We start from the raw sequence: 16,484 nt of genomic DNA on the forward strand, positions 1-16,484 counted from the left end.
TAATTTTAAAAAAATACTTTATAAATCGCCTATAATAATTCGATTTGCAAATAGTTTTATAAAAATCATACCGTGAGCATCCCTAGCTCCAATAACCTCGGCGAAGGATGGTTGTCGCCCAAATCTACTCCGTGGCAGTTGCCCAAATCCATGGGCGATCACGACGCGATGGTCGCCAAAATTTTCTCAACTTGAGCGACAACAGGCCGCGCAAGGGGGTTGGGGTGCGCAACGGGTCGAGCGGGGAGGGGGACGTAGGCCGGGGGTGGCAAGGGGGAGGGGGATTGGGAATAATTTTATTATTTTATATTTTTTATACAAAAAATTATATATATATATATTTTACAATTTAAATATAATATATATCAAAATTAATTAAATTTTGATCCTTAATACTTTAAGATCTAAAAGTTAAAATGGATTGGTTAAATCCTACACCTATTATGCAATTAAAAAAATTCAACGGTCACAAAATTAAAAAATTGTCAAGGTATAACGATCTTTTGATAAAAAAAAAAGAGAAGAATTACGTTGTTAACTTCCATTAATAGTGAGGGATAAGTGTGCTATATTTAAGAAAATAGAGAAATCTTTTGCCATTTTTTAAAACACAGGGAGATTTTTAGCTGAATTTAAAAAGACAAGGGACAATATGCAATTTGGCCTATTTTATTAAATGCATGATAACAGACATATGACCTTTTTAACCTTCATTAGAATTAAATACAATAAATTAATAAATTATTTTTACACATTGTCATTCAACTTGTTTTTTTTGTCAACTTACTATCTTAACTTTGCAAAATTTGCATTTTGCCATATATGATAGTTTTATTGTTGATTTTTCTATTAAAAAAACATCACATTTTATGTATACACTACGAAAAAATGTTGGATTTAGGGCAGTTTTAGGAGTGTTTTTTCTTTTTTGTTTTTTTTTTTTTTTTGTGTACTGGAACGGTTTCAAATTAAAAAAATTAATATGAACTAGAGTTTGGAACGATTTATGATCCATTGTTATAAACGGCATACCTATAATCTAAAGACGGTTGGTAAAGAATCGTTCCAAACTGGATCGGGTATTGTAACACATAAATGGTGATCGTTCCTAATGGTTATGTAATTTAATTTGCTATATTTTTTGAACGATTTTTGTACTCATTGCTCGGTGTTTGCTTATAGTAGTGGTATATTTAAGAACGGTCTTTGAAATTGTATAGTGCTCAACTTTTGCAATAGTGTTAGGCACGTTTATTTTTTGTTTGAAACAGTCTCTTGTAACTGTGTTAGGAATATATTTTGGAATACAATGTGGTGAATGCATTAGCTTGAGTTACAATACATTTATGAACGGTCAATCCTATATAGGAACACTTATTTAAAACTGTTTTAGCAATAGTGTTTGGAATGGTCTTTATTTTGAGATTTATAATATTTTCTTTACAATTACAAAAATCGTTTCTAATTTTTAATTAGATGATAAAATTTTAAAAAATAATTTAATTTATATAATTAATTATTAAATTTAATTATATTTATGAGTTTAATTAATTGAATAAATATAAAATAATTGAATGTAATAAATATTATAAAACATGAATAATTAAGAAAAAATATTACATTAATATAAAATATTATCCAATTATAAAATTAAAAAGAATCTAATATAAACCCTCCTCATCAGCGATGTCCATATGGTCCTCATTCGAGATAGGAGGGTCTGTCGAGGGCTGTGCTGGGGCACTAGTGGAGGCGGTCGTCTGTGACGGTCCGTAGTCGAGGAGCTGGCCTGGATTTCCCTCATCATGGTCATCATGTCGACCATCATCATCTCCAGCCGACTCATGGGATCCTCCATTGTTGGGTTTGGTTGCGGGGTGACGTTGGGGGTGCCGATGGTGATGTGTAGGTCCAGTTGGAGACATGGGCCTCAAACCTAAGGCTGAGTACACGGCCATTGTTCTTGCCTCCAACTGCAACCAACCACAGTTGTTGTTCGGTCATCGCCACTGAAGCCTCCGATTTGGCCGGGGTATCGTGGTCCTCGGCCATGGCCTGATGTTGATGATCCTCCATCAGCTTTTGGAACATCACCTGCAAAACAAACAAAATTACTAGAATTTTACCCCAAAATTATTAGAACTTACCACAAAATTATTTAAAAATATATATATTGTTGTGCCTACTGCTACCTCAGCTGCCCTCAGGCCAGTCGCGATCGACCTTCTTTTTGTAGCATCTGGCGAACAATTTCATCTGGTTAGGCCGCCGACTAAGATCAAACTCCAGAGTAAAACCTGCCCTCCCAGCAGGTTCTTCTTATACATCCATCTTTTCAATTGTCCTAACATGATAAGTCCTACATACACACAGACATATATAATTATTATAATATTAAATTTAATTGACAAAAGTACAATAAATATAATCAATTGACAAATAAAGGGTTAAAGTTATTACCTAATCAATATAACTTCAAAATATCAATGAAAATTCGAGAAAGATTGACAAACGAGAGTATAAAAATATTAGTGAAATAGTGAGAGACCAAGAAAAATTCGAAAGAGATTGAAGAAATAGAAAGAATACAAGAGCAATGGAAGAATATAGTGAGATTAAATGAAAAGAGTTAGAGGAATATATATATATATATATATATATGGATCAATTTCTGGCACACAAAAATAGCCGTTAATGTGCAATTTTAATGGTCTTAGGACCACATATAGGAACGGTTTTGTATCCGTTAAAATATAGTTGTTGTACTATCTTTTGGAATGGATTTAGTAATACAATATTAATAATACATGTAAATCATTCCGAATTGTAACAAATGTAGACATGGTCCTTTGTAACACATTTTTTTTAAAAAAAACAAAACTCATACTTAGAAACGAGTTTTGTAATATTTGACATGTTATATATTAAAAGCGTCACAAATTGTATCTCATTCATGGATGTACCAATTATCATTTTTTAGACATGAATTGTCTTATATATAGGAACGGCCTCCTCAAGATCGTTCCTAACTTTAATAATATGTTCCAAGATGACTTTCAATTATTTATCATTACAAGTTTGGACCAATTTTGAGAATACTAATTGTAATATTTCTGTTGGAACACCTTTGGTAACAATCTGGCCGTCCCAAAATTATAAAACATAAAAAAGGAGGATCATGACGTCATCGACCAATTTTTGTTACTCAAGAGTGCCAATAACCATTCTAATATGAGACGGGCTTTGGAACGATCGTCTCATCCGCCCCAAAAATCCCTCCTTTTTCTTTTTGTAGTGATATGTGAAATATCACATCACATAACCCTTAAATATCAAATGTATAATGCATGTGACGTTGATTTGACAAAAACTTGATTGAAAAACAGTTATAAATGACAAAATACAAAATTTCGTAAAGTTGAGATGATACAAAAAATAAATTTAAATGTCAAAGTGTAAAAACGGTCATAGTTCGAATGACAAAATATAATTAATTCTTATTTATTAACTAACTAATTAAATTTTTTAAATATTTATCAATTATTCCTACAATTATGTATTAAAATTTTGTGGATATTATATTACATAACTGTCACTCACGCTTTTTTTTACACAAAATTTCAACAGCAATTTTGCAGGGAAAAATCTTCACATTAGCAAAAATACAACGACACAATTAATAATGGACAGTTATGATCAGAGGGGTTTTGAAGGTTTTAATATTTCATGGGGTAATTGACGTGGAGTGCATATTTAGAATGGTTACCATATTTAATCAATGTTTTTAAACTCGAATTGAATTGGCCAATCCTATCAGTCTGATCGAGAATCAGCTCCACATCTGGTCCGGGTGAGAGTACACAATATGGGGTGGTCAAACTCAAAGTGAACCAATCAAAATCGACAAAAATTGGACCAATCAATCCGGTTCTAGTTTCCATATAAAAAAACCCGGTTCTAGTTTCTATAAAATATTATATTATATTTTTATTTTATTTTAGAACAACCAAAGAAATTTTATTTACTTACTATGTATCAATGTATGGAAGCCTAATTTTATAAAAAAAAAAAAAAATCCTAAATAAAATATAGGAATAATTATATTTTTTTTCCTCATAGCAGAATCCATGAAGCTAGATAAGTGCAGCAATCCGCCAAATTGTTCATCTGCATGTCTGTTGAAGTATCTCAGCCTCTCCCTCAGCTACCTGACGATCACATTGCAGCTCAAGATGTTGCACCAGTTAAGCTTACAGCAGATATTCCATTGACGCTAGATAGTCGAAGTCATGTTTCTATTTCCCGAGTTCTCTAGTTTGCTATTGTTTTTCACGCTATTGCTGAATATTTATTTTGTATTCCATTAGGCCACGTCATGTCCCGAGTGGCAAGTCAACTAGAGTTAGTTGTCTTCTTTCCTCTGTATTTAAGCTTTGTAACTTCCATAGTAGCATGATACAACAGATTTACAAAGCTCATACGAATTCCATGGTTTTCTCTGCATATTACGTCCTCCACACTCCTTTCTTTGATACCTTCAACATGGCATCAGAGCCTTCCTTGTGAAGGTCTCTGTGTTCTACAGTTGATTTTTGTTGAAATTTTCCCCATATGGCAGATCAAAATGCAAATGGTGTAAGTACGGTTTATAGAGCAAACCAATAGGAGAGGGGTGCTCTTTACATTCATCCTTCAGAGAATTCCAGCCTTGTATTGTCGTCTTCTCCACTTGATGGAACAAACTTCCTTGCGTGGAGCCGTGCAGTTTATGTCTCCCTCGGTACCAAGATGAAACTTGGTTTTATTGATGGAATTTTCCCTAGACCGGCGATTGGATCGCCAAGTTTTGAGCAATGAAAACGTGTGGATCTCATGGTGATGTCCTAGATCTGGAACTCGATCTCCAGAGATTTGGTAGAGGCTTTTATGTATGTTGCCTCATCGCGAGAGCTATGACTTGAACTTCAAGGTAGGTATGGTCGTAGCAACGGCTCGATGATATATAGAATACAACGAGAGATAGCTTCAGTCTCTCAGAGAGATCTTTCCCTTACAGCCTATGTGACAAAAGTAAAAAAGCTTTGGAATGACAAAAGTAAACTGTGTCTAGCGCCTATTCTGATGGGTAAAACCCACTTTCTATGAGAAATACCTAAAATACCCTTAAAGAAGGGCAATATAGTCATTACGCGCTTCTGAGAAGACGGGTCGGATGACCCTGGATTCGAACCCTACATGAAGACCCCGAAAAGAAAACCGTCCGATTGAGGACAATGGCTAATAGGATGATAACACGTGGCCCATACAACAGTATCCACATGGGCCCTATAAATACCCCAAGGTGCTATATTTCGAGGTAACTGAATCATCACTTTTTCGACCTACTTTCTTCTAATCGTATATTTTTACCTCGATCACACTAACTTGAGCGTCGGAGGATCGTTGTTGGGGACACACCCGACGAGCTTCACGTTCTTGTTTCATTCTCAGGAACCAAATACACGATCTTGGTGGAGTTAGCATTTAACCGAGAGGTAAACCCTTGAGGTCGCAAAATTCGAGCAAGATTAGTTGGCGCCGTCTGTGGGAATACCTGAGGATCGCTAATTTGAACATGGAAGGCTTATCGAGGAGGAATGCGCTAGAGGAAGATACTCAGGGATGTGAGGAGCTTCAATGGTGCACTTAACAAGAGACGAGCTCCAAAAGATGATAGAAGAAGCGGGTAGGAACGCAATAGTAGCATATGAGAGGAGGACAGCTACTCTCATGGTTAAAGACATGACCAAGCGACAGTTATTCAGGGACAAAGATGTTCAAAGAGTGTCAGGCGAAGCGAGCAGAAGGGAATATGGCAGGAGTCGTGAACTGGTACCTTCAGAACTGGAAAAGCAGATCGAACTCTTGGGAAAGCAGATAGATGAACTGAAAAGGCGAGGAGAGCTGGTCGCCCACAACAAAAACTCTCCTTTCAGCAATAAAATATTAACTCAAGTAGTGGAACCAGGATTCAGGATTTCTGACCTCCAGAAATATGATGGAACGAAGGATCCCCAAGAGCACGTGGCTGCGTTTGAATTGGTGATGAATTTATATAGGCATCCTGGTCCTATTATGGCTAAACTCTTTGTAACTACTCTTGCAGGTAAAACCCATGAATAGTTCACTAGCTTGCCCAGTGGAAGCATCGAAACATACGAACAACTGGTGCAGAAATTCAGCTTTCACTTCGACAGTAAGAGGAAGCAAAAAAGGTCGGCAACTCACTTGTTCAATATTCGCCAGAGAGAAGATGAGCCGTTAAAAAATTTTATGGGGAGGTTCAATAACGAAACTCTGGAGGTGCAAAACCTGAGAATAGACATGATGGTGAGCATCTTGATACACGGATTAAAGAAGGGTCCTTTTGCCTCCGCTTTAGCATGCGACCCCCCAAGTGATGTAGAGCAATTGATGACAATGGCGCAAAAATACATTGATGAAAAAGGAAATGAATGCCATGAAAAAGACATGGAGCGAAGGGAAAGAGATCGAGGATTTCATCGACCTCAAGAAGCATGCGATATATATATAAACCATCAACACCTTAAATAACTATTTTAAGTGAACTAACCAAATTACACCGATTTAAAGAAATAATATCCATATAATTTTTCTGATGGGTTGATTATACTTAAACACCATATGAAAATACGAGCTACTCTTTTTCTAAAGATATTTTAAAATTATATTTACACTCCATTCAAAAATTCTTTTCTCATATTTGACATATTTCTGTTAGCACTTAAATGAAAAATGCAAACTCTAATAACAAAAAAACAAAAAAGTTACATGAATTTTAAAGCGTGTCCCTTATTTAGCATTTTTATGTATATTTTTGTACTTTTACAGAGATAAATATAATATATATATATATGTGTGTGTGTGTGTGTGGAGAATATTTCCTTATAAATACAAAATTATTACATGAAAATATTAAATGAGGGGAAACCTTGAAAATATCTCAACTTTTTTAGCTAATATCAGTCTTTTTATCCAAAACTCTAACGAAGTATGGTTGAATGTAAATAGTGAAATTTTAGAAGGGATATAAATATAATTTTAAAATTTTTTTGGAGTAAAATATGATTTCATATTTTCAGAGGAGATCTGGGTACAGTTAACCCTTGTTTTGTCATTCTTATTTCTTCTCTCTATTTTAATGTTATTTAAAGGTTTGTTCTTTTCTCTCACAGCATTCAGGGTTTAAAGCTCTTATCTCCATCATTTGTTCAATTTAATTATATTATTTTTATTTTCACTTATCATAATCTAACATTACAATATACTTAATTCACAAAGTTTAATAAACTTTTAGTAATATTAGCATATATGGCACAATCAATGTGTATGCAAAAGTATATAAAAAATATAAATAATTAATTATTTATTAATGGATTGATTATCAATCATATGGGATGATGATTAAAAAGTGCCAAAAATTAAGGTATGCAAGTTTAAGGGGTATTTTAGTAAATTCATTAAAAATATCAAAATTACTATTATGACCAACTTTTCTAGAAGGGATATAATGAATTAAAAGGATAAATTTGGATATAATAGTAAGAATTTTCATTTATAATAATATAAATATTTTAAAAATTTAAGCACACACATCAACGGCCGCCCTACCAAAATAGAAGTACCAATGACGACTACAATTACAATCGACGTTTACCTAAGTTTGAAAAAATTCTAACCCGAACCGGATTTGAAGACATGTATACCAATTATATATATGACAAATACAATACAATTACAGTATAAATAATTTTCTGACCAATCATATAACAAACGTATAACACTTATTTTATGATAGGCCGAGTCGAGTCGAACCGAACCTCATCTGAATTTTCCATTGTTTTGGATGGTGTGGAAGGAGGGTCATGTCGCCATGCTGCCCCTCCATCTTTTGGGGCCGAGTGCTTGACATTTTCTCCCTATTATTTTGTGTGGTTATCATTATGAGAGAGTGATGAAACGTTATCTATCACTCTCAAAAGCTGTTCAACTCTCTTCTTCAACACCTTCACAAGGGAAGCCTAATGTGTATTCAATCCCTATTTGCATTCATATTCAATAAACAATTGTAAAGAGATACAAAGTCTGAACGAATCGATGGGTACAGAAAATACGAGTTGAAGTAACTCAAAAGACAAGATTTACGGTGTTACGGCTTAGGCAGTTGATCGGATCAGATAGCCCTTCGGGCAACCAACCAAACCCGGCACATCCAATTCCATTCCGATCAACAACTTGGAGGTATGGCTGAGTGGCTTAAGAATTCAAGGAAGTGAACTGGCGGGAATCTGCTACTGTAGAGGGTTGATTTGGGGGAGGGGGCGACTGTAGTTTATCGGTAGGACATAAGCGAGGCTTAGCGGTCGACGCCAAGAAAGCCAATAGACTTTGAATAGCTTGTATGAAAGGACTTATGAAGAGGATTTTAATAGAGTATCCAATCCATATATAAATCTCCCTTCTGTCTTCCCGTATGGAGCCATCTTCTTCATCCGACGTCTCTTAGAAAATGCCATCGACTGCTCAACAAAGTGTGCCAAAGTCCGTCCTGTAATGACTGACTAAACAGATGGTATTGAATCGAACTAAGGTCCGGCAAAGGAAGAAGGTTGATACTAGTTTGATTTTTTCATTTAGTTGACCGAGAATCAGGAGCAGCTGTTGAGAGGTTCCATATTGCCGAGACGAAGGGCAGCACTTCTGTACGTGATCGCGCGGAGGATTTTATCACAACTTCACCATCTACGTCTTCTCTTAACAAGACTTACTATAGATTTTCCCGCCATGCCCTCGAGGGTCTAGTGTGACCATCCATAGCATACGTTGGTGGATCTTTGCCCTCTATCCATGCTACGCTGCGCGCCCTTGACATTTCTGAGGACTCGGAGGCCCCTTCTCCAGTGTACATCACCGCTTATGATAACTTGGCTCGATCAGGCAAGAGAACGGCCGGTAATCCCCGCTCATGGTTGCTAATGCAACCATAGACAGTAAGACTGTCGGTACCAGAATGTTCATTGTTGCTGATGTAACGACTGTCCGTCAGACTGGGACAATCAGTACGACATAGTAATGGCAGAAGTGTAGAAGTCCATTGTTGTTGGTGAGTGTGAGTCCAACAATGGGATGTGATGCATACTTGTGAAGGTGTTCAAGATGATACAATTGTTGGTGGCATCACATGTCTAATATAAACAAATTACTTAAACACCCCTAAGATTACAATTCAAAAGTCACCCATCGACATAGAATACTGGACTAAACGGTAAATTCTATCACATCAAGAGCGTTTTTAGGACAATCACTCTTGTATTCATACACGCATGATGTCCTGTCTACAATTAGCCCAGTCCTACAGTATTGCAAGCAGTAGTTCAAAGCTGAACTTCAGTAAACTTCTTAGCAAATTTCAGCACAACAGAAATACATCATACAGAACAGCAAACGTAGAAATTCGCCGTCTAGAAATCACATGCAACAGAGAAAACAGAACAGAGAACTGAAACAGAACACAAATATAGATACAGTAAAAAAGATAGAAAGCAAATATTACCAATCAAAGGGTGCCGAACAGAGTTGCTGAGAAGTATCTCAAATTAGTGCAACCTATGTCAGGTAGGAAGCAACATGGTTCGAGCCAAGATGCCGTGTCTTGGCGAACTGAAAAGGCTAAATCAATGTAGTTTCTCGCACACATTACTGGATATGTAACAGAAAAGTTTGACAAATATCAAGATAAAGAAGTCTATCTATTCATGTCAATTTGACTAGGCAACCGTTGATAGCAAGATTCAGACTGGGCTAAGCATTAGCCGAAGCAACTAAATTGCCGACATTTTCATGATCTGCTGAAGGCTCTGGGCTTTCCCCAGCATTGTTCTTTGTCTTCGAGGAGCGTGGAAACAAGGCGACCACCACTACCTGGAGTCATTCACCATTCACTGTCAGTTGATCCGCATAAATTGGAAAGGGATAGGAAATTGAAGAAGAAATGAAGTAAAATTGTGAAAACAGGTCTATATCTAATGCCAAATGATCCTTGCAAGCTACCTGAACATCAGTAGCAGCAATCATAGCACCCTCGACTGTGCCACCTATCGCGCTTGCTTCAGGACCAGCGAGAATAAGATTTAGACGACCAGTTGGGGCTTGAGCAGCATTCAAATCATTGTTTGCATAATAACCAGATAAATTCAAAATATCATGGCGCCCCTACAAAGAATGAGAAAAGACATACATTATCTAATCACAGTTGTTACTGCAGGTTTAAGATGGCCATTATTGACAAAGTACAAGGTGGAAATTATTACACGACTGTAGTTCACTAGACAGAAAATGCATAGCCAGAATAAAAATCAACCATTGAGTAAAACGTCATGTTTAGTACAGACAGAAATCCATATTACACTTGCAGCATAACCTCTGCTAGTTAACAGGAGGAAGTCAACAGGTCTCTAAGAGAAGCTGAAGTGAAATAATCCCTGTACACTTTCCAGGGGCTATTTAAGGCTCATAAACAAGTAATTCAGGACTATGGTAGTAAGAGAATGGAGTACATACCTCATAGGTGATGGTCCCACCAGAATTAGATCTAACAGTTACAGCTGAGATGGTGCCAATGCCAGATAAGATAACTACAGCATGATGGCCTTGTGAAAATGACAGTATCCTTCTTCTGACGTCCTGGTAGGGGGAAAAAAAAACCATTGAGATAAAGATGCATGTATTGCAAGTCAAGTTGTAAATCATGAGTACAAAATCTAACCTAATACGCCTAGAAAAGCATAAAAAAAAATTGAAGTAGCGCCAAGTTCAAATCAATAATTAAAGCCTGCCTCTCTCTTCGTTCATAGTCCTTAATACGTAAAATCATACATAGTGGTTGCATATATGTGTATTAGATAATATCGAGCAATATTGGGTCAAACATAACAGTTTGCTTGCTAGCCTCAATAGGAAAATTGCCAGTTGCACACATATAAGTTTTCAATATTATGCCAAGACATTCAACCAAAGGGCTAAAATGCCATCAACACAAGATCATATAGCATGAACTTTTGTTTCCTCATATCTAAGTTGATTGGATTATGACAATATTTTATTCGAGTTCCTTCAAATACAAATATATCTGCGACCTTGATTGGCTTGCAACACGTTCAGTATTACAAACTAAACCGATGCTAAAGTTTTTTTTCCTTTTAATATCATCATCAACAGTATTATACCCACCAGCATAGTAAAATTTATATTGAACCCATGTTTTGCAGAAAGATACTCAGTGACTTCACATTAACAATGCCTCTCAACCAATTGATTTTGAACAAGTTTTTGAATCACTTTGTGGGAAATCTAAAAGTCAGACGAGCAATAAGCAAAAGATGCATAGTAAACATTGTAAGGCAGGATGAGATCTCCGGGGATTATATCGTGTAACACTGATATTTATAGTTACAATTGCACTTACTTCACCAGCAGCAACATTGATGAGATGAGGCATCATTCTTGCACCTGGATTAAAGAACGGTCCACCTGCAAGACAATTAATTCTCCATAAATAAACCAAATGGTAAATAGTTCAATTTAAAACATATAAGATATTGTATAATCAGAAAGATATCAAAACGTTTCATTGACACATTGGCAATGGCTTCAAAAGGTATTAACCAGACTGCTTTCATCCAACTTAGAAGAAGACTCCAATTCAAATACTAGACAACTAAATGAAGAGAACTGTTGACTATAGATGGAAACTCTAATTTTACTAGAGCAACATTACTAATACAAATACTACCGTAAGATATGGTAATATCACAATATGATGTGAAGAAAGTGTTGGCCCATCAACATTGCAAAAACTAAATAGCCATATCAGGAAGCGGTAACTAGCATAGATTGTGATATTACGAGCATTTACTGATATTTCCACCAGGGAACACTCTCACATTGCAAGATGAGACCAACTAAATCGTGAACCAGACTTTGGATGCTCGTAATCAATGGTTCAAAAGATGTGCCTTCTCAGATTTATCTCCTGATATCCGAATACCGCGAGAAAAGAATTGCATTGAGAGAACCATTCTATTCACACAACACGTGCATGATGTAGAATAAGCAGCCAAAGAAATGATGCTAAAACAATCATATCAGCCTAAATCGAGAACTTTTACATGTAAAGGCACTCATAATTTCAGTTTAAGTCTGTGTAGCATGCAACAAACACAAATTTTTTCCTTTTAAAGTACTATGTAGAGTAACCTGGAAACATACTTCCATTTCGAGGTGGAAGCCTAAGCATTTTTGTCATCCGCGGAGGAATTTTGCGTGAACCCATTGAGAGAGAGAGAGGAGGGGGGGAGGGGGGGGGGGTTGGCGGCGGAGAAGTATAGGTACAATCATCTATGATAACTTATATAGAGGTAGAACCGGTGAGTCAGCAGCTCGAGTGACGTGGTTTTTTGATGTGTGAATCTGTGATTCAGCCACTTGTCATCAATAATGACAAGTCAGATAGGCGTCCAGCACATACCAACCTCTCATTACAGAGAAGGATGGGGAGGGTGACTCAGCAGCTGAAGGGCTCAGGTGACATGTGTCTTTGAGGTAATGTTCTAACAATCCGCTCCTTGTTATGTATCATGACATGAATAACCTATGTGTCGACTGTTGAGCAGAAGCCATTTCTGTTATCATTCACTCCCTCAGCCCACAAGCACACCATACTTGGGTTGGATCCAACAAGCAGTCACTACCTGACCTCAGAGAAAATTAACTACGCCACCTCTAGTGATGCCACCAGATTTGTGCCTTAGTAAATCAAACTTACATTTCTCTTAATTTGGTTTCTTGCCACCACTCAACTAGGAAAGTGTTCATATTAAATAGGAAATTAATGATAGATATATACTGTTTAAGATATGTTGTTCGGCGGTAAAGTAATGAGAATGAGTTATTTGCATACGCAAAAGATACTTCACACAATTTCAAACCACCAGGTTTCAGGATTATTCACGCTTCAACCTGAAATTATTTTCATTGCCTGCAATATTTTACTCTTAAGTTTTGGTAACTGTTCATGAGTTAGTGCACAATTGCTCACCTCCACATGAAACGCCTAAACCAACAATAGGTGACGACTATTGGCATGAGGCAGTAATGCAGAGAATAGCAACTATACCACTACTATCTGCACCCTGGGGCATTTTCCAGTGACGAATAGCTCAATAATGGTAATAGACTGCATTCTTGTGCACCATACTTAGCATCTTAGTTTCCAGATCTCCTGGGTAAGTTCTATTAGTACATCCCATTTGAATATCATGCTTTTAAGAAAATCTATAAATTCCTAGTATGACAAGTGCTGTCTTTAACATCATGGACCATTTCAATAACTGCGGTAGCGAAGCACATGATCATGAGTCCATGACCAACACTTGGTGTGAATTCAATTTGTATTCAATGTTTCAAGCACATGTCCCATTTGCTAATTAACAGCTACTAGTCATGAAAAACTACCCATAACATCAGCAAATTTAACATAAAAAAAAAAGTTGTTAATAGTACCAAAAATATAAAATGAACAACTCAATTACTCGGAAACTTAAAGGTGGATAAGATGAACCAAACTCGCTTGAAAACATAAAACCACATACTTCAAAATGAATAGAGAATAAGACAAAGTGTTAATCAAGATTTTCATTTCCATGAGTGAAAAGACATTACCTACTGAAGCTTAGCAAATGCTGTCACAAAGAAAGGAACAAGATGGCAAAGATTTAGAAATTACCAAGCGAAACCAGTTCTTGTTTTCGACCAGTCCCTGGTGGCCTTCCCCTCCGCTTCTGAGTGGGCCTCATCAGTGGCACAGGACTAGATGTGGAGGGCGACAATGCCAATGAAACTGCACCATCTCGTCCATATTTCCGTGGCCTTCCCCGTTTTCTGCGCACAGGTTCACCTTGCAGCATAGCCGGAGGTGGACCTATACTAATTGCTGGAGGGGGGCCTAAACTAATGCCATGAGGCGACATTCTTGATGAAGTATCCAAATGTAATGTTGGTCCGGCTAAACTTCCCACAGCGTTGGGTGGAAAGTGTGCAGTAGGATCAGAAAACGTATTCATGCTTGGTGAACCTTGTAAAGCCATGATAGACTCAGCTGTTCCTCGGTGCAGATAATAGGAAGCTGAGCCTGGTAGCGTCATGGCCTCTCTTTGATCCATGCATTTACTTATAAACTGTCTCAGATCGAAATCACTCCCCAATTGCCAAATATGAAATTTAAATTAAGTACCAAATTTAATCAAAAGCGCAGCTTGTCGTTGACCAAAAATTTGGCTCCCTGGTTACTGTGTTGGTTTACAGATTTTACAATGCTTAACATTCGGTGTTTATAAGAACTCTATCACCGTAACTCACATGAATCCCTCTTTGCAGACAAGAATAGTCAAAGAATCTGTAGTACTTAAAATTAAAAGACTCCTACAAAACCACTTATTCACACCTAAAGAATAGTAGCAGAGTAATAAGCTAAAAACAGGAAGAAAGGAGACAAAGGAAAGAGAAGTCAAGAACTGTCGAAATTCAAATGCTTTTAATTAAAGAAAAACCAAAACTTCAATAGAATATACACCTTACCAAATCAAAACAAGAAAAAATTGCCAACACGGAAAAGAGACAAACCTGATGACAATTCTGTTCTATTCTCGCTATACCATGTTCCAAAATTCCACTCACAAGCACAAAACAAACCTACAAACCTACTTCTTCAACCCTCCAAAAGTAATAAATAACAGAAACCCACATTAAGATGCAAGAAACCACTGCCTCTAAAAATCCATGCCCAAAGCAACCATGCAAAATGGTTTCGAGTAACCCATGGAAGTCACGACTATGAGAGCCCAACTCCAAGAAAAGGGCTGAAAGAAAAAAGAGTTCTTGACCATGATTCAAGAAAGTTAAAACTCTGACTGCCTGTACCAAGAATCGGCCATTGATGGACTCACTATAACACTGAAACAATTCTTAACTGAGACGCAATACATTTCTAGTTTTCTTATAAAAAGCTTTTCCTCACTCTTCCTTCTCCCTGACCCTCTGAATTCTTGGGGCTGGTGTCGTGATGCGGGCACTGTGTGTAGTGTGTGATGAGGTGATAGACTGAGTGATGCGAGTTTTGCTTTAGGCGGTTGTTGTTGAGGGATTGAATGAAGAGTAACGAGAAGCCAAAATCTTGAACAGGACAAACCACTGGGCGCGCTTGGTGGATAATTCTCATCTTTATAGAGAAGTCAGATTTCATTGTGATCGTCAAACCTTAAACCCCCACTCGCAGGCATGAAGCGTGCAATTCAATCAAGAATTGGCTTCAAAATTCCCCCTTGTTTAATGTGTTTTTAGGTTGGGAAAATTTTTGCAAGGCATTATCATGAACAAGAACAACTCTTTTTCTTTTTCATTTTTCAGCCCCAAAATGTTGAATTCTTGGATTAGATTTATGCCCTTTGGAGGATTGGATCATATTCTCCTTTAATTCAAATACAGAGAGCATTTACATTTTATAATTATGAATCGATCGAGCGTGTTGGATCAAATGTGTTGTATTCAACCAGTACAAGAAATTATAAATTTTTCATATATTTAAATAACTAATACATGAATTTTCGGACAGACTAAAACGGACTAAATTTGGGAGTGGTGCATCATAAGCTCATTTAATTTAAATGTCGAGAGTACTTATAGCTTATAATTTAAAAATTATAGATGGATCAAGTGTGTTGCATTCAACCAGTATAAGAAATTCATATTAGAAATTTTCATTCATGCACTTAAACAACTGATACATATGTTTTGCAGTCAAACAATGGTTGCTGGAAAACACAGAATGATTTTTGGAGTAGTGCATTATAATTTTCTTTAATTCAACTTCGGATAGTATCTATCTTTTGTAATTCAACAATTACGAATGAATCGAGTGTTTTGCATTCAACCCCTACAGAAATTTCATTCATGTACTTAAGTAAGTGACACATGCGTTTTGCATTTTGTAGTAAAAAAATAATTGAATTGATTGAAATAAATAAATTCAATAGATTTTAGGGTATTATGTGTAGAAGATGATATAGAATTAAAGTATATTTATGTGTGTGTTTGGAGGACATTATTGAAGAACAAAGCCGAAGAACATCCTAATATCATAATCTGTTGGCACAAATTTTGTCCAAATGGTTGCAATTTTCCTAAAAAGAAAAATAGAAAAGGGCCCAACCGGGTTCGAACCGGTGACCTATTGATCTGCAGTCAATTGCTCTACCACTGAGCTATGGACCCCGTGATGCTAAGTTCTGATCCGTATTTTTTAAATAAACCGGTATACAAGTCAGTAGTCATTTGCTTTCTCTAAATCTTGAGCTATTTTACACCCAAAA

General features: G+C 36.6%; 1 protein-coding gene and 1 non-coding gene across 2 annotated transcripts; both read right to left on the reverse strand.

The window, feature by feature from the left end:
• Positions 1–9,582: 9,582 nt before the first annotated feature.
• LOC105173174 (AT-hook motif nuclear-localized protein 11) lies at positions 9,583–15,319 on the reverse strand. Its single transcript, XM_011094844.3, has 5 exons — positions 13,844–15,319; positions 11,525–11,589; positions 10,621–10,743; positions 10,111–10,272; positions 9,583–9,981 (listed from the first exon to the last, which is right to left on the reverse strand). The coding sequence occupies exons 1-5, from the start codon at positions 14,277–14,279 to the stop codon at positions 9,862–9,864; spliced, it is 906 nt and encodes a 301-aa protein (XP_011093146.1). The 5' UTR covers positions 14,280–15,319; the 3' UTR covers positions 9,583–9,861.
• A 995-nt stretch (positions 15,320–16,314) lies between these two features.
• Positions 16,315–16,386, reverse strand: TRNAC-GCA (transfer RNA cysteine (anticodon GCA)). The gene has a single exon. It is a non-coding gene; the product is annotated as a tRNA-Cys (tRNA).
• Between the last annotated feature and the right edge of the window lie 98 nt (positions 16,387–16,484).

This window comes from Sesamum indicum, linkage group LG11, assembly GCF_026168435.1.
Source record: "Sesamum indicum cultivar Baizhima isolate 11 linkage group LG11, ASM2616843v1, whole genome shotgun sequence".
NCBI classification, from domain to species: Eukaryota; Viridiplantae; Streptophyta; class Magnoliopsida; order Lamiales; family Pedaliaceae; genus Sesamum; species Sesamum indicum.

Excerpts from the sequence above, each read along its gene's own strand:
- LOC105173174 (XM_011094844.3), bottom strand. The coding sequence starts at position 14,279 with ATGGATCAAAGAGAGGCCATGACGCTACCAGGCTCAGCTTCCTATTAT. Across the intron at positions 10,273-10,620 it reads GTGGGACCATCACCTATGAG|GGGCGCCATGATATTTTGAA; the intron begins GTATGTACTCCA and ends CATTCTTTGTAG. Across the intron at positions 9,982-10,110 it reads TTGCTGCTACTGATGTTCAG|GTAGTGGTGGTCGCCTTGTT; the intron begins GTAGCTTGCAAG and ends GAATGACTCCAG.